Source organism: Onychostoma macrolepis, chromosome 22, assembly GCF_012432095.1.
Source record: "Onychostoma macrolepis isolate SWU-2019 chromosome 22, ASM1243209v1, whole genome shotgun sequence".
Lineage (NCBI taxonomy): Eukaryota > Metazoa > Chordata > Actinopteri > Cypriniformes > Cyprinidae > Onychostoma > Onychostoma macrolepis.
Window position 1 is genome coordinate 33,213,188 of NC_081176.1, and position 18,534 is coordinate 33,231,721.

At 34.5% G+C, this 18,534-nt stretch overlaps 1 protein-coding gene across 2 annotated transcripts in view; it reads left to right on the plus strand.

The window, feature by feature from the left end:
• The window catches only part of mark1 (MAP/microtubule affinity-regulating kinase 1), a 52,008-nt gene that overhangs the window by 25,308 nt on the left and 8,166 nt on the right, over positions 1-18,534 (plus strand). For both annotated transcript variants that reach the window (XM_058760517.1, XM_058760516.1), the window contains exons 4-16: positions 4,982-5,030; positions 6,898-6,963; positions 7,054-7,124; positions 8,420-8,476; positions 8,629-8,865; positions 10,335-10,454; positions 11,659-11,758; positions 11,948-12,060; positions 12,428-12,581; positions 14,096-14,277; positions 14,393-14,490; positions 15,755-15,919; positions 17,205-17,462. In XM_058760517.1, the coding sequence (XP_058616500.1) occupies positions 4,982-5,030; positions 6,898-6,963; positions 7,054-7,124; positions 8,420-8,476; positions 8,629-8,865; positions 10,335-10,454; positions 11,659-11,758; positions 11,948-12,060; positions 12,428-12,581; positions 14,096-14,277; positions 14,393-14,490; positions 15,755-15,919; positions 17,205-17,462 (1,670 nt within the window). The remainder of the gene's footprint in view (positions 1-4,981; positions 5,031-6,897; positions 6,964-7,053; positions 7,125-8,419; positions 8,477-8,628; positions 8,866-10,334; positions 10,455-11,658; positions 11,759-11,947; positions 12,061-12,427; positions 12,582-14,095; positions 14,278-14,392; positions 14,491-15,754; positions 15,920-17,204; positions 17,463-18,534) is intronic.

Genomic DNA, 18,534 nt, shown 5'->3' on the forward strand with positions numbered 1-18,534 from the left:
AAGGACAAAATTCGAATTTAGTTTTTCAGCCATTTTGACAGCCCTAATTGTTATATCAGAGAGAGTGAGATTTCTATTGAGAATGTTGGTCATAGTGATGCTCGCTTTACAGCGTAATTCATCCTGAGCGTGTTTATTCTGTCTCTGTTAGTGAGGACTAGTGACAGGAAACAGTGTCATGCCTGCTTGTGATCACGTCTTTATAAATCAGAGGGATTCACACACACACTGTAGGACCCACTACAGGAAATGACACACTTGTCAGTGTGTGACTGGAATGTTGCTGTGGTTGTTTTTAGAAATATGGCTTTAAAAATAGAAGCTCGGGCTCCTCTGCTGATTGTTTACCAGAGCAGACTGCCAAGAAAAAAACACAGCTTCTCTCTTTTTTTCCCCTTGATTTTCCCTTTTTCTTCCTTCATTGTTTTTGCCTCCAACTGTTCAGAGGACAGTGAGGACACATTCCATGGGACAGAGAGAGGTCAGAGGTCATGTGTAAAGAGACATCTCTGCTGTGCTCATGAGATCTTTTACAAACTTCAGTATATATATATAAAGTATATTGTTCATTAGAGAAGAAAATAATTAGTTTGTCTCGTTTATGCCACAGTTACATCATCATTATAATGTCACATTTTCCAAAAAAAAAGTGATTTACTTTTTACTTTTGAACTAATAAACTCAAATTTAAAAAATATATATATATTGTGAAATACTATTTGCATACTGTTTATTCTCATTATGCAAAAAAGACACACTTTCCATGAACAGGGTGTGCAAAAGGCCTTAAATTAAGCAAATTAGCTTTCCCTTCCAAATTTGAAAACTCTGTTATAATAATTTAAAATGTTTGGGAACAGTTTAAAATCCTGATTTGTTATTTCCTAGCAATATGCATTAAATAACTTTCTATAAAAATTTATTTGTTAATTAATTGATTGATTGAAGACAAATAACTGTTGCAAGTAACACAGTTGCGAGTCAATAAGATATGACTAATTTGGGACCAAATATTGTATATTACCTATAAATTAAGGAACATTTAAAAAAAAAAAAAAAATCTCAATAAACAAATTTTGAATACGGTTGAATGGTTCAGCTCAGCGAATTCAGTCAACACTGCAATTCATGTGAAAATTGAGAAAATAAGATGAGGTCCAAATGAGACATTTGATGTAGTTAAAACATCTAATTGTTTTATGTTTGATGATAATTTATATCTACATATCTAATAGTTCCTACTCCAAAGAACAAGAGATTTTTGCATTTTGTTACTCATAAAAAAGTACAAATAGAAAGTGACAACATTCTCATTGTAACTTTTTAATTATAGAGACTGACTTTAACAGTTTTATTTGAAATTCAAAAACAATGGTATTGAGTGTAAATGTTAGCATTTGATGTTTGTGTGTTTGCATGTGAGGTGTAATTCTAGAGTCTCTCTGTTTGGAGGTGTTTTCTAGAGTGACGTTCCCACACAGATGTGTTTGTGATCCCTAAAAACAGCCCGTTCTTGAAGAGGCGCACACAGAACAAAGGCGTTCTTGGACAGCTTTGTCGTGAGAGAAATTGATCTGTCAGTCTGAATTGTTGGGTCTTTCTGGGCCGTGGTTGATGGAGCTGATGGGGCACTCTACCTTTTTCAGCTTTTCCTGGCTCTGCGCTCATCACTTTCACTCTCGATGTGACACAGTTGTGGGTGTTTTGTTCAAATAGGATACAGATTGTTTCTGATGAAATTTAAAAGCAATAAAGGCACAAATTGTGTGCACTTAAGTGTCAGAACTGTTATATACTATACACTGCAGATTAGGGCTGGGCGATAAATATCGCTATATAAATTTCCTCTATAAAACAATATGTAGAGTTCGATATAATGAAAAGAGCGCCAGTCATTTGAAGCGCGACACACAGACGGTTTATCTGCATGGATCAAAGTTCAAGCAGCAGCGCGGCGTGAGCTTCACTAGAGCAGATTTGTTTACTCGGTCACGCGACACTAAACAGCGCTGTGAGATCCAGTGTGAAGCGCTTGAATTCAGCGAAGAACACAAATGACTCGGTGATTTAAACTAGTTTAAAGCCAGATGAAACGGCGCTGACAAACAGGAGAAACACTGTGTGCAATGATACTTTCAGAAGACTCTTTAATCTACAAATCGCCATCATTTACCATGGATTTACTGTAGTAACACTAACTGCACCATGGTATTGTGTCAGAAAGTGGGTATTTTTATCGAATTTTTATTATTATTAATGTAGACATGAATTAAATGTATTAATGGCGTATAATTACAGTATTTTTGTGATTTAAGCTATAGCATGTGTGCATTTAGCCTATACTAAATGTTTTTAGACTTCTGTTTTTCATACAAATTATCATGGTATTGAGGTGCTATATGTGTGGTTTTAACTGTTTATCATGATTTAAATGTATGCTACTATGGAAGTCCAATGATTAATTAAAAAATAAACTCAAAAATTACATTTCACCATTATAAAAATGAAGTTGCTACAATTTTGATAATGAACAAATATGTACATCTAGCTACTATCAAATGTGCATTTCTAAGAGACAAAAAAGTAATATTATTATTAATATTATCAGGCAACACAAACCAGTTTCTTGATTTGAAACAATATTACATGCAGAAACTAAGAAATACATTTTTCTATTAAGATATTTATTTTAAGGAATATTAATGGTCTGATTTCTACAACTTTCACTTTTGAAGCCAAAATCTGGCTTTAAACTTGAAAGAAATAAAGATTTGACATTTATCGTCAACTGATGAAAAATATCGACTGAAATGAAAAAAAACATTATTAAAAAGTGAGTTAAAAAATTATCGCCCAGCCCTACTGCAGATGCACTATTATCAAACATAATTGTAGAAAAATTCATTAAACATTTAAAACTGTGAACACTGTAAACATTTACTTAATTACTATTAATAGTAATATTAAAAACTGAATATTAGCAACCGTATTGTAAAGGTAAGTAAAATAATCACGAGAAATAATAGGAATTTTACGTTTTTCCAGTTACTTCAAACCAACATTTGGCCCCAAATTGATTATCCCCATATATATAGCAGCTTAATTAAAAATAAATGGACAGTCATGCAAGCCTTTTATTTTATTTTTAGTGCTGTCAAACGATTAATCGCGGTTAATCGCATCCAAAATAAAAGTTTTTGTTTACATAATATATGTGTGTGTACTGTGTATATTTATTATGTGTATATATATAAATACAAACACATGCATGTATATATTTAAGAAAAATCTGTTACATTTATATATTAAATATATTTATATATAATACAAATTATATGAATATAAATGTAGACATGTAAGTATATGTAAATGGTAATCATGTAAACAAAAACTTTTATTTTGGATGCAAATAATTGCGATTAATCATTTGACAGCACTATTTTTTTAAATGTTTATTATAATAAAATAACATTCATACAAATCAGCAAGTTGAACTGTTTCAAAAATAATTTAAAAAGTATAAAAAGCCTCATAAAATGTGTATATATATAAAAAAAATTATAAAATTTGTCATTTAATTTGTCTTTCATTTTCTGAAGTTAAAACACTGCCTTTCATTGACACTGATGAATAAAGAAAAATACCGATTGGACACAATATGTTTTATGTTCTATTTATATTTTTATTTTATTTTCAATAGTTTCAAGCTCAGTTTTGTACCCTGTTTGACTCTGTCAATTACTTTAGATTTTTTACTTTAGAACGCGCACAGCCTGTGTTTCGGGGGATTCTGTGCCACATCACATCTGTTTCCCGTCCCGTTGCAGTCACGTGACACGGTTAGGTCTGCGTAACGGCACGCTGCAGGGCTGGATGTGCTCGTTCATTCATGCGGCACTCATTCACAGAAAACGGCCTCCTGTTGTTTTGACTATAGAAAGAGGATCTGTGAGGATCCCTGAGAAGAGCGGCTGTCTGAGAGAGGCAGTGTTTTAGGATGAAGAGACACTGGGGGAGGAACCTGGAGTAGTGTTTAGGATCCATCCAGCATTGACCCTTCAGGAAGCTGCGCTGCTAGTGTTTGTCACTGACTCTCAGAGACAGACTACTGACTGTGGATTACTTCGGCCAAGAACCACCCACTTAGAAGAGACTCTGATTGACATGTAAAGCAACCAACCACAGTTTATTTTTTCCATTTACTGTTGGGTAAATGTGAAAACAGATATATCCAGGAGAGAAGTGTGGTATATGTGCTCATGAATATTTGATTTACTTGCTACTAAGTGCTTCAAAAAACTCTTGAATATGTTTCTGAATCAATGCCATGTATCTTGCACACTTTGGCAAAGTGACAAGTTCTTCCTCAAAAGTGCTTATTGTAGCAACCTTCAGAACGCAACTTTATAACAAAACTCCTGCCATTTTGCAGTGTGGATGCAACAAACTAGGAGTTTTCATGTATTTCAAGCACTTTAATATTACACTTTACTCCACTATATTTCATGAAAACATTGTTAATTGTTGTTTCAAACAGAAGATCTCAACACCTGCTCTGCTTTGAGAAACAATAGTGATGTCTGATTTATGAACGAGCTGATTTTTACTTGAATCAGTTCACGAATCACACTGAACATTCATTTGTGAACTGGACTGATTCAGTGAAATGATTCACAATTCTCTGAATCGTTCATGTCTGACACAAAATAATTGAGAACCTGGAGAACCTTTGAGCTTTTTAAAAGACTGATGGTGCAAGAAATAAGTTGCCAAAATGCCGAAGGTCAAGTGCTATTTATTGCTTAAAAATCATATTTTTCCATGGTAAGTTTTTGTTACTGGCTGAACCTATGTAAAGTATTGGTTAAATATTAAAATGCCACAATTCAGAGTCAGATTATGCAGGTAACCTTACACAAAAGCAAAATGATAAATATAAGATGTTTTCTCTAATGTATTTTGTCTCTATTTTTACCCACAGCTCTTTCGTGAAGTGAGGATTATGAAGGTCTTAAATCATCCTAATATAGGTAAGACATCATGCTAAAATTTATCATGGCTCCAAACTGACCTGATCAAGACTGGAGCTGTTTAGACCTGCTAACTGGAAATGATGTCTTTCTTAATCAATGTCTTGTTTTAATACACAGCTCAGTTTCAACCGTGACATGACTTTTTCCCTCTCTTTTCTCTTGCACCATTTTTATGAGATGTTAACTGGATTATTTATATTCCTAATGGAAGGAAATCACAGGAGCTGCTTTAGCGCGACCAGCTCAGCTCTTTTGTGCCTCTCTTAACGGCACAAGACTCTAGGACTCTGTTTTCACTTCTCTATCGATTAGCATGACTGGCTGTTTCTGGTGTACCCTTCCTGGGACCGTACGAGTGTCAGTGCTGGCTTCTGATTGGCCGAGACTGAGCTGGATTTTAGATTAATCAGACTAAAAGCTGTGATTACCCACCTATCCCTGACATTTTTTCTCTCATCTTTCCTAACACACACACACACACACTGCATGTTAAAGGCTGCATGCAGGAAGCAGTCAGACGTTATTAGCGTCCATCCACAGAGAGTAAATTGAATTACAGAAGCTCTTCACATACAGTAAAGTACACGATGAAATGGAAAGAACTGGAAGCTGTGTGTGTGACGTCTTGCGTGTATTTTAGCACATCTCCATAACAAGCATCCCTGGTGTGTTGTTTCTCCATGTTATAGATGATATTCTGAGAGAATCAAGCACAGATCAGATCTGTCGTCATTGTGGTATGGGGCTAAAATAGTGTCAAAAATGATTATATTTACAAATATGATTTGCGGATATATAACCAAATTTATATGCACAAAATATGATTCAAACCACAATTCATAAATGCACAAGTATGATTGCAAGTTTGTGAATCATATTTTTAGGGATATAACGATTAACCGCGAGCTGGTTGAAAATCGATTCAAATATGTGATGCTAAACAAATCGCGATTCAATTAGGGGTAGGAGTTTATATGAATGTGTGTCTGAGGGGAACTTACTGTATTTAGAAAGGTTCAGATGGTATTTTTTCTTCATCTTGCCACTGTATAATGCATATTAAAGTTCATAAGTACAGGGCTGCTTTGTTTATAGCAGAAACCAAGGAAACGCTTTAAACGCCACCTGCTTTTTCTTTGCAGATGTTTTTTATGTATAGTTTCACAAAACTGAAGTCAGACCATTCTGTTTTTGCTTCAAATTTCGAAAGTATACAATCTAATTTAGATTAAAAACTTCTCCTGTTGCATGTATGCAGCATCTTTGTTTGGATCATGATTAAAATGCAGTGGTTGCCTCTAATTTTAAATGGAAAGAGCACAGACAAAGCCTTATTTTGTTTATATGAAGAGATTTCTTTTATTTGTGTTACTTGTTTATTTCATTTGGGGCTTGTTTTAAAATTTCAATTTAGTTTTGTTATTTACATTTACATTTCAATTTTGTTATTTAGCAGACGCTTTTATCCAAAGCGACTTACAAATGAGGACAATAGAAGCAATCAAAACTAACAAAAGATCAATAATATGCAAGTGCTATATTATTATATTATTATTATTATTATTATAGTGTTATATTTCAATTTCACAAAGAAATGTGCAGCGTTTTGTCCAAGCAATAATAAAAGGACACGTTTCATTTATAATTTGTCTTAAATCTCATTTGTTAAAAAAAACAAACCGTGAAATCAAAATCGTGAGTTGAGTGAATCATTACATCCCTACATATTTTGTATGATAATTTTGATACTCTTTTAGCTCCATATTGTTCTAAAAAATAGTGAGCTGCCCACTCTTGTGAATAAATGTGCTTAATTGTTTTGAATGTCAATCACTCTCTGTATCTGTTTCTCTCTCTCTTCCAGTTAAGTTATTTGAAGTAATTGAAACAGAGAAGACACTTTATTTAATAATGGAGTATGCAAGTGGAGGTGAGTGTGATGGGCGGGTGAGATTCATATTTAATATCACTGTTAGCGCAGGTCATGTCACACATCTCTGAATGCCTCTGTTTATGTCAGGTGAAGTGTTTGACTACTTAGTCGCTCATGGGAGGATGAAGGAAAAGGAAGCCAGAGCAAAGTTTCGACAGGTGAGACACACGCATAATATACACACATCTGAACCAGAATCATTGAAAATCTGCTGAGTTTTAAATCAACTATCCAGCTGACATTGTGACTATTAATTATTGAGATCAAAAATAAAGCAAATACCCTTTTTAAAAGTAATTTGAAACTTCAAATCGTTATTGTATTAGGTAACTGGGTAACACTTTATTTTAAGGACTAATTCTCACTATTAACTAGTTGCTTATTAGCATGCATATTTCTAGCATATTGTCTGTTTATTAGTACTTATGTAAAATGGTAAAAGTAAAAATGTACTGTACATTTTTGCATAAAAATATAACTAAAGTATTAACTAGTTAAATTTGAACTAGTTACTATTAGAATAAGTATTAATATGTAATGTGTGAAGAGATAGTTAATTAGTTAATATCAAAATACTACTAGCAATTGAAAATATGTAAATGAGAAAGTAATTATTTAAAAAAAATTGCACATTGTACATTACTTGTTGAATATTATTTTGTTCATGAAACTCAAAAAAATGTGCATGCTCTGTAATGTTTTAGTACATGTATATGTGGGTAAATATTGCTGTTTATTAACATGTTGTTGTGTTGGTTTACATACAGTTAATCAGATTAATTACTTATTTTAACTGTATTTATTGCATTAAACATTTTCCTGACAGTGGTTTGGTGGAAAATAAGAAGCCTCCAACTGAAAGGGAAAAAAAAAAAAAACATTTATTTAAATGCATTAACTGATTAAGTATGTGACATTAATGACACATTTAGAAAGAAAGATTTATAATAGTTATGTGGTGATCAGTAAATACATTGGGGGACATCTTCCTCCTTTATTACCTTTAATGAATGATTCATTTGAATACGGTTTACTACAGAGCACATGCACACCCTCTAGTGGTGATAATACACTACAGTGTTTGTCAAGCTTGCCTTTGATCAGCTGTTTGTGTGATAACTGTAAATGAACAGACATCAGTATGACTGTAATTAAACCCCCTGCTGCACTGCAATAGTTAATTGGCCATTTTCCGTCGTGCTTTGCTAATGACGGCGAATGAAACCCCCGGACTGCAGTTCACTGAAGGAGGTGATTAGAGAGAAAATAAGACCCCAGTCTGTCTCGCTCTCAACTACAGTGACATAAAGACATGTTACAGTGTCTGTCTAGCACATAAAAACACATGCTGGACTTTCTCAGCCTCTATTCGCAGATAAACAAAAGAGCTGGTTTGTGGAATGATGTATTATTTGTCATGTTAATGTGACTCTGTGTGTGTGTGTGACTACAGATTGTGTCTGCAGTGCAATATTGCCATCAGAAGAGAATAGTCCACAGGGATCTCAAGGTGAGACACACACACACACACACACACCGTTTAAGGCTGTGGTATAGATCTGCTCACCTTTAGTGATTTGTGTTTCATTGATTTCTAATAACCGTGCACTATGCAGACAGTTTTGCTACATTGCTACATCTTTGTCATTTTCTCTCCGTAAGGCTGAAAACTTGCTGCTAGACGCAGACATGAATATAAAGATAGCGGACTTTGGCTTCAGTAACGAGTTCACCATCGGAAGTAAGCTGGACACGTTCTGTGGAAGTCCTCCGTACGCGGCTCCTGAGCTCTTCCAGGGGAAGAAGTACGACGGGCCAGAGGTGGACGTCTGGAGTCTTGGGGTCATCCTCTACACGCTTGTCAGCGGCTCGCTTCCCTTTGACGGACAGAATTTGAAGGTCATTTCTTGTTATATTCAAGATCACTGAAGGCCTATTTACACCAAAAACGATGCGACAAAATTAAGCAAAATTGTGCAAATCACTGTTAAAATCTTTAATGGTATTATGTCCTAGTCACACTCTATTCTGATTTTTTTTTTCACATGCATACATAAACACATACTGTTGCTCGAAGGTATGGGGTTAGTAAGAATGTTATTTGAAAGAAAATAATTGTGTTTTTAAACAAATCTGCATTAATTTGATCAAAAGTGACATTTTACATTGCTACAAATAATTTCTCGTGTTAAGAAATGCTGTTTTTTTTTTTTTTAACTTTCTATTCATTAATGAAACCTGAAAAAAAAAAAAACGCAGTTTCCACAAAAAAACCCAATAATGCTTTAACCCTGGAACAACTTATAAAACGAACAAATTTTGCTTGCGTTTAATCGCAACATATCATTGCAGTTAATAGTGTTCACCGTCTGTTTGATTATGTATAATTTGTAACTAACTGCATGATTCTTATGGTGTGTGCACACCAAATGCGAAGCGAATATTTGCATCGCGTTACTCGCTCAAGTTTACTCTCGGGATGTTTTTTGCGTCACTCGCGCGAATAAAAACAATTAAAAAAACATTTTCTGGTACTACCAGACGTGTCAAACCGGGTGAGTCAATAAGCCCTTCGCTGATTAGCTTGCACGACAACGTATCGTTCAAATTTTTTTTTGAGCCGTATATCGCGCGTTTGCGGCAATCGCGTCGCCCGGCACGAATTCGCGTCTATTTGCGTCTTTGCATTGACTTTGTATGTAATCTACTCGCGCAAATAATTAAATTCTCTTTTGGTGTGAACACAACATAACTGTACATTTCTGCCATAGTCACCACTAATAACCTACTCCTAAATATAATGTAGAAACCTAAAATTTTCTGTAAAGCTGCTTTGCAATGATTTGTATCATGAAAAGCGCTATACAAATAAACTTGAATTGAATAAATATTTAAAAATCCTAAAACTGCTTCCCAAATATTTTTGGATTTCTGATTTTTAATGTATTCTTAGACATATAGAATACCTGTTAGCCGTAAATATGTTCCCAGTATAGCACAACTAACCTCTAAACATTATTGTTTAAATGTGTAATTCCTATTTTGTGACCTTTTGCCATATAAAATTTTGTAAAATTTGCTTGCTGCTAACAAGCAGTTTGGTTGGTTGGTAATTTATGCATTTTTTTGTCAAGTGAAAAACACCCTATTTGGAGTTTCATTGCAGTGTGAATTGTTAACCATCGGTGTGAAGGGGTAATAGTTTGCTTTAAAGTCTGCCAAAGCAAAAAACTGTTCCACTGCTCCATTTTAGGCTTATGATTTTATGTAGTTTACCTAAATGAAAATACAGCAAGTTTCCCTGAAAGCATATTGTTCTGGCTGTATGTGCTGTATTTGGTCATCACTCTGAATGTTGGTCCACACAGGAGCTGCGAGAGAGAGTTTTGCGAGGGAAGTATCGTATACCGTTCTACATGTCCACAGACTGTGAAAACCTTCTGAAGAAACTGTTGGTGCTTAATCCAGGCAAACGTGGAAGTCTAGAGGTGAGACTGATAAACACTTCACACACTCATCTGAATTCTGAGAAGAACTATAGAAAAATATATTTTTCTGTGAAACACAAAATGAGATGTCTAATGCTATTTTCCACACAACTAGAGCATACTGTGAACAGGGCAACTGTAAACTCAGAAAAGAACAAAAGCACCATAAAAAGTTTCATAAAAGTAGTCCTCTATACTATAGTCCACCTCTGTTGTATCTGCAGCCTTTGAGCTTTCTTGTTTAATATTTAAATAGTCTGGTTCAGTGTTTGCTGTGGAGCTGGCTTACAGAACAATTCCTCGAACACCCTCCTCCTCCCCAGCACCACCTGTCTAGATCTGCTATGGAGGATGATATGTCATGTCTTTGTGCAGTAGCTTGTCTTGCATGCTCACAATGGCTGTGTATGTCTTGGTGGTAGTGTCCCAATACTGCCATTTTTAACATCTTGATAAATATTAATATTTGATACCACATGGAAAAAATGGTGCAATATTTAGAGCAATTTAAACATGCTTTATTGCTTTTGAAAGTACACCTGCACTGCATTTCATAATAAGTCATATAATTTTAGTTTACAGTTGTAAAATTTCAATACTTATGACTTAATTTTTTGCCTGCAAGAGTTAAACCCTCAAGGTTTTGTTTTGGTGAGAAGCCATCCATGACAACAGGTTTACAAATGCTTCTCATTACAAATCTGTGTAATGCTGTAATCGTCTGTCCAAAAAATCCTGGAAATTATGTGAATGTTAAAATAAAATGTAACACACGTTTTTGCATTTCCTGCTGCACTTGAAACTCACAGCACATACAGAGATGTTGTGTTTACTGAGCGAAGATGTTCTGAGACTGAAAACTACTCGTTTGTATGAACACACTGTTGCGCTTCACTCTGAAAATATGCAGCGCATTGAACCCCAAAATATACTTCTGTAAAATACACATTAGTCGTGTGCAAACTTCATGACAAAGAGAACAGAAAGTGAGAAAGCGCTGTATTGAAACTGGAAAATGAGTATTGAAGTAGTCCACTTCAAATGTTGATTACTGTGTGTATATATATAATTTTATCTTGAAAAATCTGTATTTTTGACTATATCCATTAACATGCTAAAACTGATAATTGATGAAATGTTAATAGTAAATAAATATACATTCGTATGCAAAGGTGTAATTTTAATGTCTGTCAATGTCTCACAGCAAATCATGAAGGACCGCTGGATAAATGTAGGTCATGATGAAGAGGAGCTGAAGCCCTATACAGAACCTGAGCCAGACTTCAGCGACACCAAACGGATAGGTTTGGACCTTCCCTGACCCTTCTGTGTTTCTCTCTTTATTTCCTTCTAATGCATTTTTTTTAAATAATGGTTAAAAATCAAGATATGTCTTTATCATACACTACATGGCCAAAACTATGTGCGCTTGTGCAGAGATCTCATAGAATGAGAAAGAAATTCTGTATATCATCAGATCTCTTCTCTTTCAGAGCTGATGATCACTATGGGTTTCCCTAAAGATGAGATCACAGAGGCATTAGTAGGGCAGAAGTATGATGAGGTCATGGCCACGTATCTTCTGCTGGGAAGGAAACCTCCAGAGGCAAGGCATACGTGTTAATTAACTAATTAACCAAAACATCAGTCATAATTACTGATTACTCGCATCCGCTTCAGTGTATTGTGTGCAGTTCTATTTTACCATCATTGAGAGACTACTATTATAGTTTGCATCAGTATTTTGAATGCATTTTTACTTTTTATATTTCTGTTTTCTTTTTAAAATTGTAGTAATTCTGTTTTGTTTTTAATCAGTTTTAGTAGTTCTTTTTTTAAAGGTCTGTTTTTTTATTTTATTACATCAAGTTAAAGTACATAAAAAAGAGAAATTTTGCCCTTGTAGCGAGCTGAAATGAAAAAGCTTTAGTCAACTATAATAACCTTGATCTTGTTTTGTTTGCTTGTTTTAGTTTGAAGGAAGCGATTCGCTGTCCACCACAAACCTGTGTCAAAGGTCTCGACCCAGTAGCGACCTGAACAACAGCTCTACGCAGTCACCCGCACACTCCAAAGTCCAGCGCAGTATCTCGGCCACGCAGAAACAGCGACGATTCAGCGACCATGGTACAAAACCACCACACACAGAGAACATTTCAATTCATTCTAAATAATACATTTATTTAGCCCAAAAAAACAGAATTTGTTATCTAATAATTAATTTGCTGATGTTGTTTTTTCAGTTGTTGGCTCATTTTGGATGTGTAGTCTACATACAGAATGTGGCATGCATAGGTTTTACATTAATCGTTGCCCAGCACTATTTTTAATCGCCTCCAAAATAAAACATTTTATATATACATGCATGTGTGTGTATTTATATATACATAATGTGTGTGTGTGTACTGCGTATATTTATTATGTACACACAAACTTTTATTTTGGATGCAATTAATTGTGATTAATCATTGCCCAGCACTAATTTAAATGAAAAATGTTTTAAAGTGCCCCATTATGGGTTATGAAAGGTTTATATTTTGGTTTTGGGAGTCACCAACAACAGGTTGACATGCATGCAAGGTCAAAAAATACTTTCATTGTCTTAATATGCATTAATTAAAAAAAAAAAAAAAAATTAATGCATGTATTATTTGCTCAACGACTCCCAAACGATTTGTTTAACGATTAATTTTTCCAAACCCCTCTGCGAGACGCTAATCTGCGGTGATTTGTCGATTTCATTTAAAGCAGTGTTTGCAGTGCTGCTTTGTGTACAGCGTTACCGGGGAAACAGCTATTTTTACTGCTCCAAAAGCGACACCTAGTGGCAAAGAATGAATTTGCATTTTCATTCAGACCAACACAAAAAGACCAACAAGTGGTCGGGAAATATGCTAATGTTTCATGTTGACGTCAACATGCGGCTTGGGATTTGTTTTAAAAACGACTCGTTTCAATGATTCAGAGTCGACGCTTTCTTTTGAGAGAAAATGACTTTATACACGGTGCACTTTATACACTCAGATTTAAAACTTTGCAGGATGTTTCCATTCACTTAGAGCCGTGCTACACACTGCATTAAAGGTCATTTTCAGAAATCCATAATAGGGGCACTTGAATTAATTTTTATTATGGATTTTCTTAGTTTCGGGGAATCTAGGTCTGGGGTAAAACTTGCTGGGGTTTCCAAGACCATTTTAATGTAAAGGTCACCCAAAAATTAAAATTCTCATGTTGTTCCAAACCTTAATGAGTTTCTTTCTTCTGTGGAATGTAAAAAGAAGATATTTTGAAGAATGGTGGTAACCAAACGGTTTCAAATCCTATTGGCTTCCATAACGTTTTTTGTCCATACTATGGAAGTCAATGGAACCTGTTTGGTTACCAGCATTCTTCAAAATAACTTTCAAGTGTTCCACAGAAAATCATACAGGTTTGTACATGAAGATGAGTAAATGACAGAATTTCCATTTTTGGGTGAGCTATTCCTTTTAAATAAAACTCAAAACAAGTTCCCGTCTTTGAAAAAGAACTTAAAATGAATGATAGTCAAATACATTAGATGGATAGACCTTTGAGATGACGTTTTCATTTTGAAGCTAAAAGTTCTGTGTTCTGAACACGAGTCTGATTCTGTGCAGTTGCTCCGTCCATACCTCCGGCCGTCTCCTACACCAAACGCTCTCAGGCCAACAGCGTGGAGGGAGAGAAGAAGGAGGAGTGGGAGGCGTCCCGTAAGCTTCCTTCCTCCAGCTCTAAAGGAGACATGGCCGCCTCTCCTCTGGTGGCCCAGGAACGCAGGAAGTCCTCCACAGCTTCAGGGGTGAGAGGTCACGCCAGCCGTTACATCACGTGCCACAGATGCGGGATACAGATACATACGACTAACAGTAGATCACACTCTCTCGGTCTATAATAATGTGTGTTTGTGTGAACAGAATAGCGCTGCTGGTGGAATGACGAGGAGAAATACGTACGTTTGTGAGCGATCCAGTACAGACCGCTACTCAGCCATACCCAACGGCAAAGACAGCAGGTGAGCAGACTCGGACATATAAACCTCTTCACATAAAGATTAGCTTAACAAAAACACTGACCAATAAGACATACGATCTTGGGTCATGTGTTCATTCCAGAGCAGATGTGGAGACCATAACTGTAACAAACAAGTGAAACGAAAAGAAGGGCATCTTTACAGATATTTTAAATGTCTAAGTATTAAATTGCATCTTAACACATTTATAAGGCCATCCAGAGTGTTTTTGTTTTTTTTGCATATGTGTGGTTTCATATGTTTAAATGTGATTTAAAAATAAATGCATACATTTAGAGTAAGTATGAAAGTTACTGATGGATCATGATTTGTTTGTGAAAATATACATACACAGATTGCACGCACAAATTTGTATGTGCAAATATTACACTTGCCGTTGTGATTTGTACTGAATGTCAGCACAGTCTTTCTTGTGAGGTCTTGTTTAATTAGAATCATTTTAAAACCATTAAAATACATTTTTTTTGAGTCATTAAACTTATTTTTATTTCAGCTTATTGTTAAACTCAACATTTCTCATTTTCATTCAGTTTAAAGTAGATGTACTAAAATAAATTAAAACTAATAAAAACATTAATACAAATTTTATATTATTATCTTAATGCTAAAATCAATCTTTTGTAGCATGTGATTTATATACTTTCGGCTCAGTTTTACATATTTTATAGTGCTGTCAAATGATTAATCGTGATTAATCGCATTGTTTACATAATATATGTGTGTGTACTGTGTATATTTATTATGTGTATATATATAAATACACACGTGTATAGAAAATATTTACATGTGTATATATTTAAATTCATATAATTTAATTTATATATAAATATATTTTATATACAAACATAACATTTTTCTTAAATATATACATGCATGTGTGTCTATTTATGCATACATAATAAATATACACAGTACACACACACATATTATGTAAACACAAACTTTTATTTTGGATGCAATTAATCATTTGACAGCTCTAATATTTTACCATGATTTTGCAGGTTTCCCTCAGAATCAGTGCAGAAAATACTGAAAAAAGGCCTGGTCTTGGGTTTTATTTTACATTAAAATGTGCAAAATTGCTTTGCAATTTGTGTTTTGATGGAGACAAAAATATTTGTTTAGCCCCCAAAGAACATAATACGCAAAACAGTTCAGTGGTCTTTTGATCACATATGATGTCGATACTGATGTTCTGGATCATTTATCTCATTTATGTGTCTTTCTTGTTGTCTTTCTGTCTCAGTTTGACGGAGATGTCCACTTCTGCGAGTGGGTCTTCCTCGGTGTCTCCAGGAGCGCCCTCCGCACTGGCGTCCACTCGACCGCGGCACGTGAAGTCCATGTCCGCCTCAGGCCACCCCACCAAGTCTCCGCTGCCGCCCATCGAGGACAACGCTGAATTCAAGGGGTGAAGACATGTACTCTTTAGTATTTCAGAGACAGTGGTATTTTAGTATCATTGAAATACTATTATAGGGTTGATTTTTGTCATATTATTTTTATTAAATTTTCTCGAAACACACATGTACATAACGTGTCCAAAAAAAAAGAAAACAAACACTAGGGACTCAAATCACATGAAGCGTATGATGGCACAAACCAACATTAGGTTAATACTGTGTGTACTTTGGAAGTTAGATTTAATAATTCATTGCAAACAATAACAACCACAGCTGTAAGGGGATTATTATAGGGTTTGTTAATATTTTAAATTAGTTTTTTTGGTCCCGCTTTATATTAGGTGGTCTTAACTACTATGTACTTGCATTTAAATTAATCATTTGGTACAATGCACTTATTGTGTACATACATGTTCTTACATTGTACTTATATTGTTAATAATACCTTTATGTAATTGCATCTGTAATTAATTTCTGTAATTACATTTATAATTACACTGTTGACCCATCCCTCACACCTTAACCCACCCTTAAACCTACCCAGACCACCAAATCTGTCCCTAACCTTAACCGTATCCCACCTCAAAGCAGCAAAAGTGTTTTGCAATACAATATGAACACAATAAGTACATTGTACTTATTTTTTGATGTAAGTACACAGTAGTTAAGGCCACCTAATATAAAGTGTGACCGTTTTTTTTAATAAATATATTTTCTATTTTCATTTTAAAGTTTTAGTTTTGTGTTTTGGTCATTATTTTTATCTGTCTGGTTTTTTAAATTAATTTTAATAATTTCTATAATAAATTGAATAAGTTTATATATTTCAATTTTAGTTACCAAGTTAAACTAAATGAAAATGAGAAGCATTGCCTTAGCAACTAGTTTTTTTTTTTTTTTTCAATTATAAAAAATAGTTTTTTATATATATTTTATTTTATTTAAGTTAATGTTTATTTTATCTTTTTGTTTATTTTCACTTTTTAAGGAATTTAATTATATTGGTTCAGATTCTACTGTACAAAATAAGTCTTTTTCCTTAACATGTCATAAAAATCATTTTAATCCAATATATATAGACTTAACTGTGTGTATATATGTGTGTGTGTGTGTATATATGTATATATATGTGTGTGTGTGTGTGTGTGTGTGTGTGAATATATATATATATATATATATATATATATATATATATATATATATATATATATATATATATATATATATATATATATATATATATATATATATATATATATATATATATATATATCACTGTTTATCTGTCTGCAGCTCTAGCTCCAGGGCTCCATCCACGTCTCCGTCAGCTCACAGCATCAGCAGTATGACTCCGGATCGGACCCGTTTTCCTCGGGGCACCTCCAGCCGCAGCACCTTCCACGGGGCGCAGCTCAGAGACCGCCGCAGCGCCACATACAACGGCCCTCCCGCGTCGCCCACACTGTCCCACGACACGGGCGCTCTCGCCCAGGCCCGCAGGGGAACCTCGTCCGGATTCATCAGCAAGCTCACCTCCAAGTTTGCGCGGAGGTCAGTCTCTAGATCCATCACTTACTGTACCTCTCTGCACTGTCCTCCATACGTGTCCTGAATGTGCGTTTGCTTTACAGTCTCCTGAGGTTTGTATGGAAGTCAGGTCAGGATTCAGCAGAACGGTCTGCAGTACTGTAAAGGGTCAAAGCTTTGAAAAACTCAAACACAGGTCAACAATGATGGATTACGATACCAGTCAAAAGTTTAGAATAATTACGATTTTTTTGAAAGCAGTCTCTCATGCATTTATTTGATCAGTAAAAATAAAAATACTGTGAAATATTCTTATTATAATTTGATATAATAGTTATCTGTTTTTATATATTTTAAAATGTAATTTATTCCTTTGAAGACTGGAGTAATAATGCTGAAAATTCAGCTTTGCCATCAGTGTCACATGATCCTTCAGAAATATGTTGATTTGGTGTTTAATCTTTATCAGTAGTTACTGGTGCTCAATTATTAATAATGGTTCTTATTATTGTCAATGTTGAAAACTGTTTTTGTAGAAGCTGTGATGCATTTTTCAGAATTATTTGATGAATAGAAAGATTCAAAAGAAGAGCATTTACAGTCAAAACAAAATCTATTCAGACACCTTCAACATTTCTCACATTATATCACAGTTTATTCGCTATAGTTTAGAAAATGGTAATAAAATATGAGAAGAACTCCGAGTTAAACTGTATCAGAACAAATTCATCTTCATAATGTCAGATAACTTTGATAGAAAGGTATGTAATGAATTGGGTTGAATAGCTGTCAGCTGTTAAATGTAAGTACACAGTTAGATAATGCCAGTTTAGCTCAACCAATTACCAAGCAATGCTTCATTTTGTTCAGTCTGTGGTGTAAAAAGATCACATTAGCAATTAAAGAAAAAAAATTGGGACCAAAAATTGTTCATAAAACATTTAAGCAAAACATGATCAGATCAAAGTCTATCAATTTTACTAGTAGTCCACTGTATGAAGAATTTTTCTGTATAAAATCTCACAGTTTACTTTATTGTTCATTTATGTAAGTGAGGACAGCAAAATAGTGTCCTGCACCCACTAGTAAAAAATAT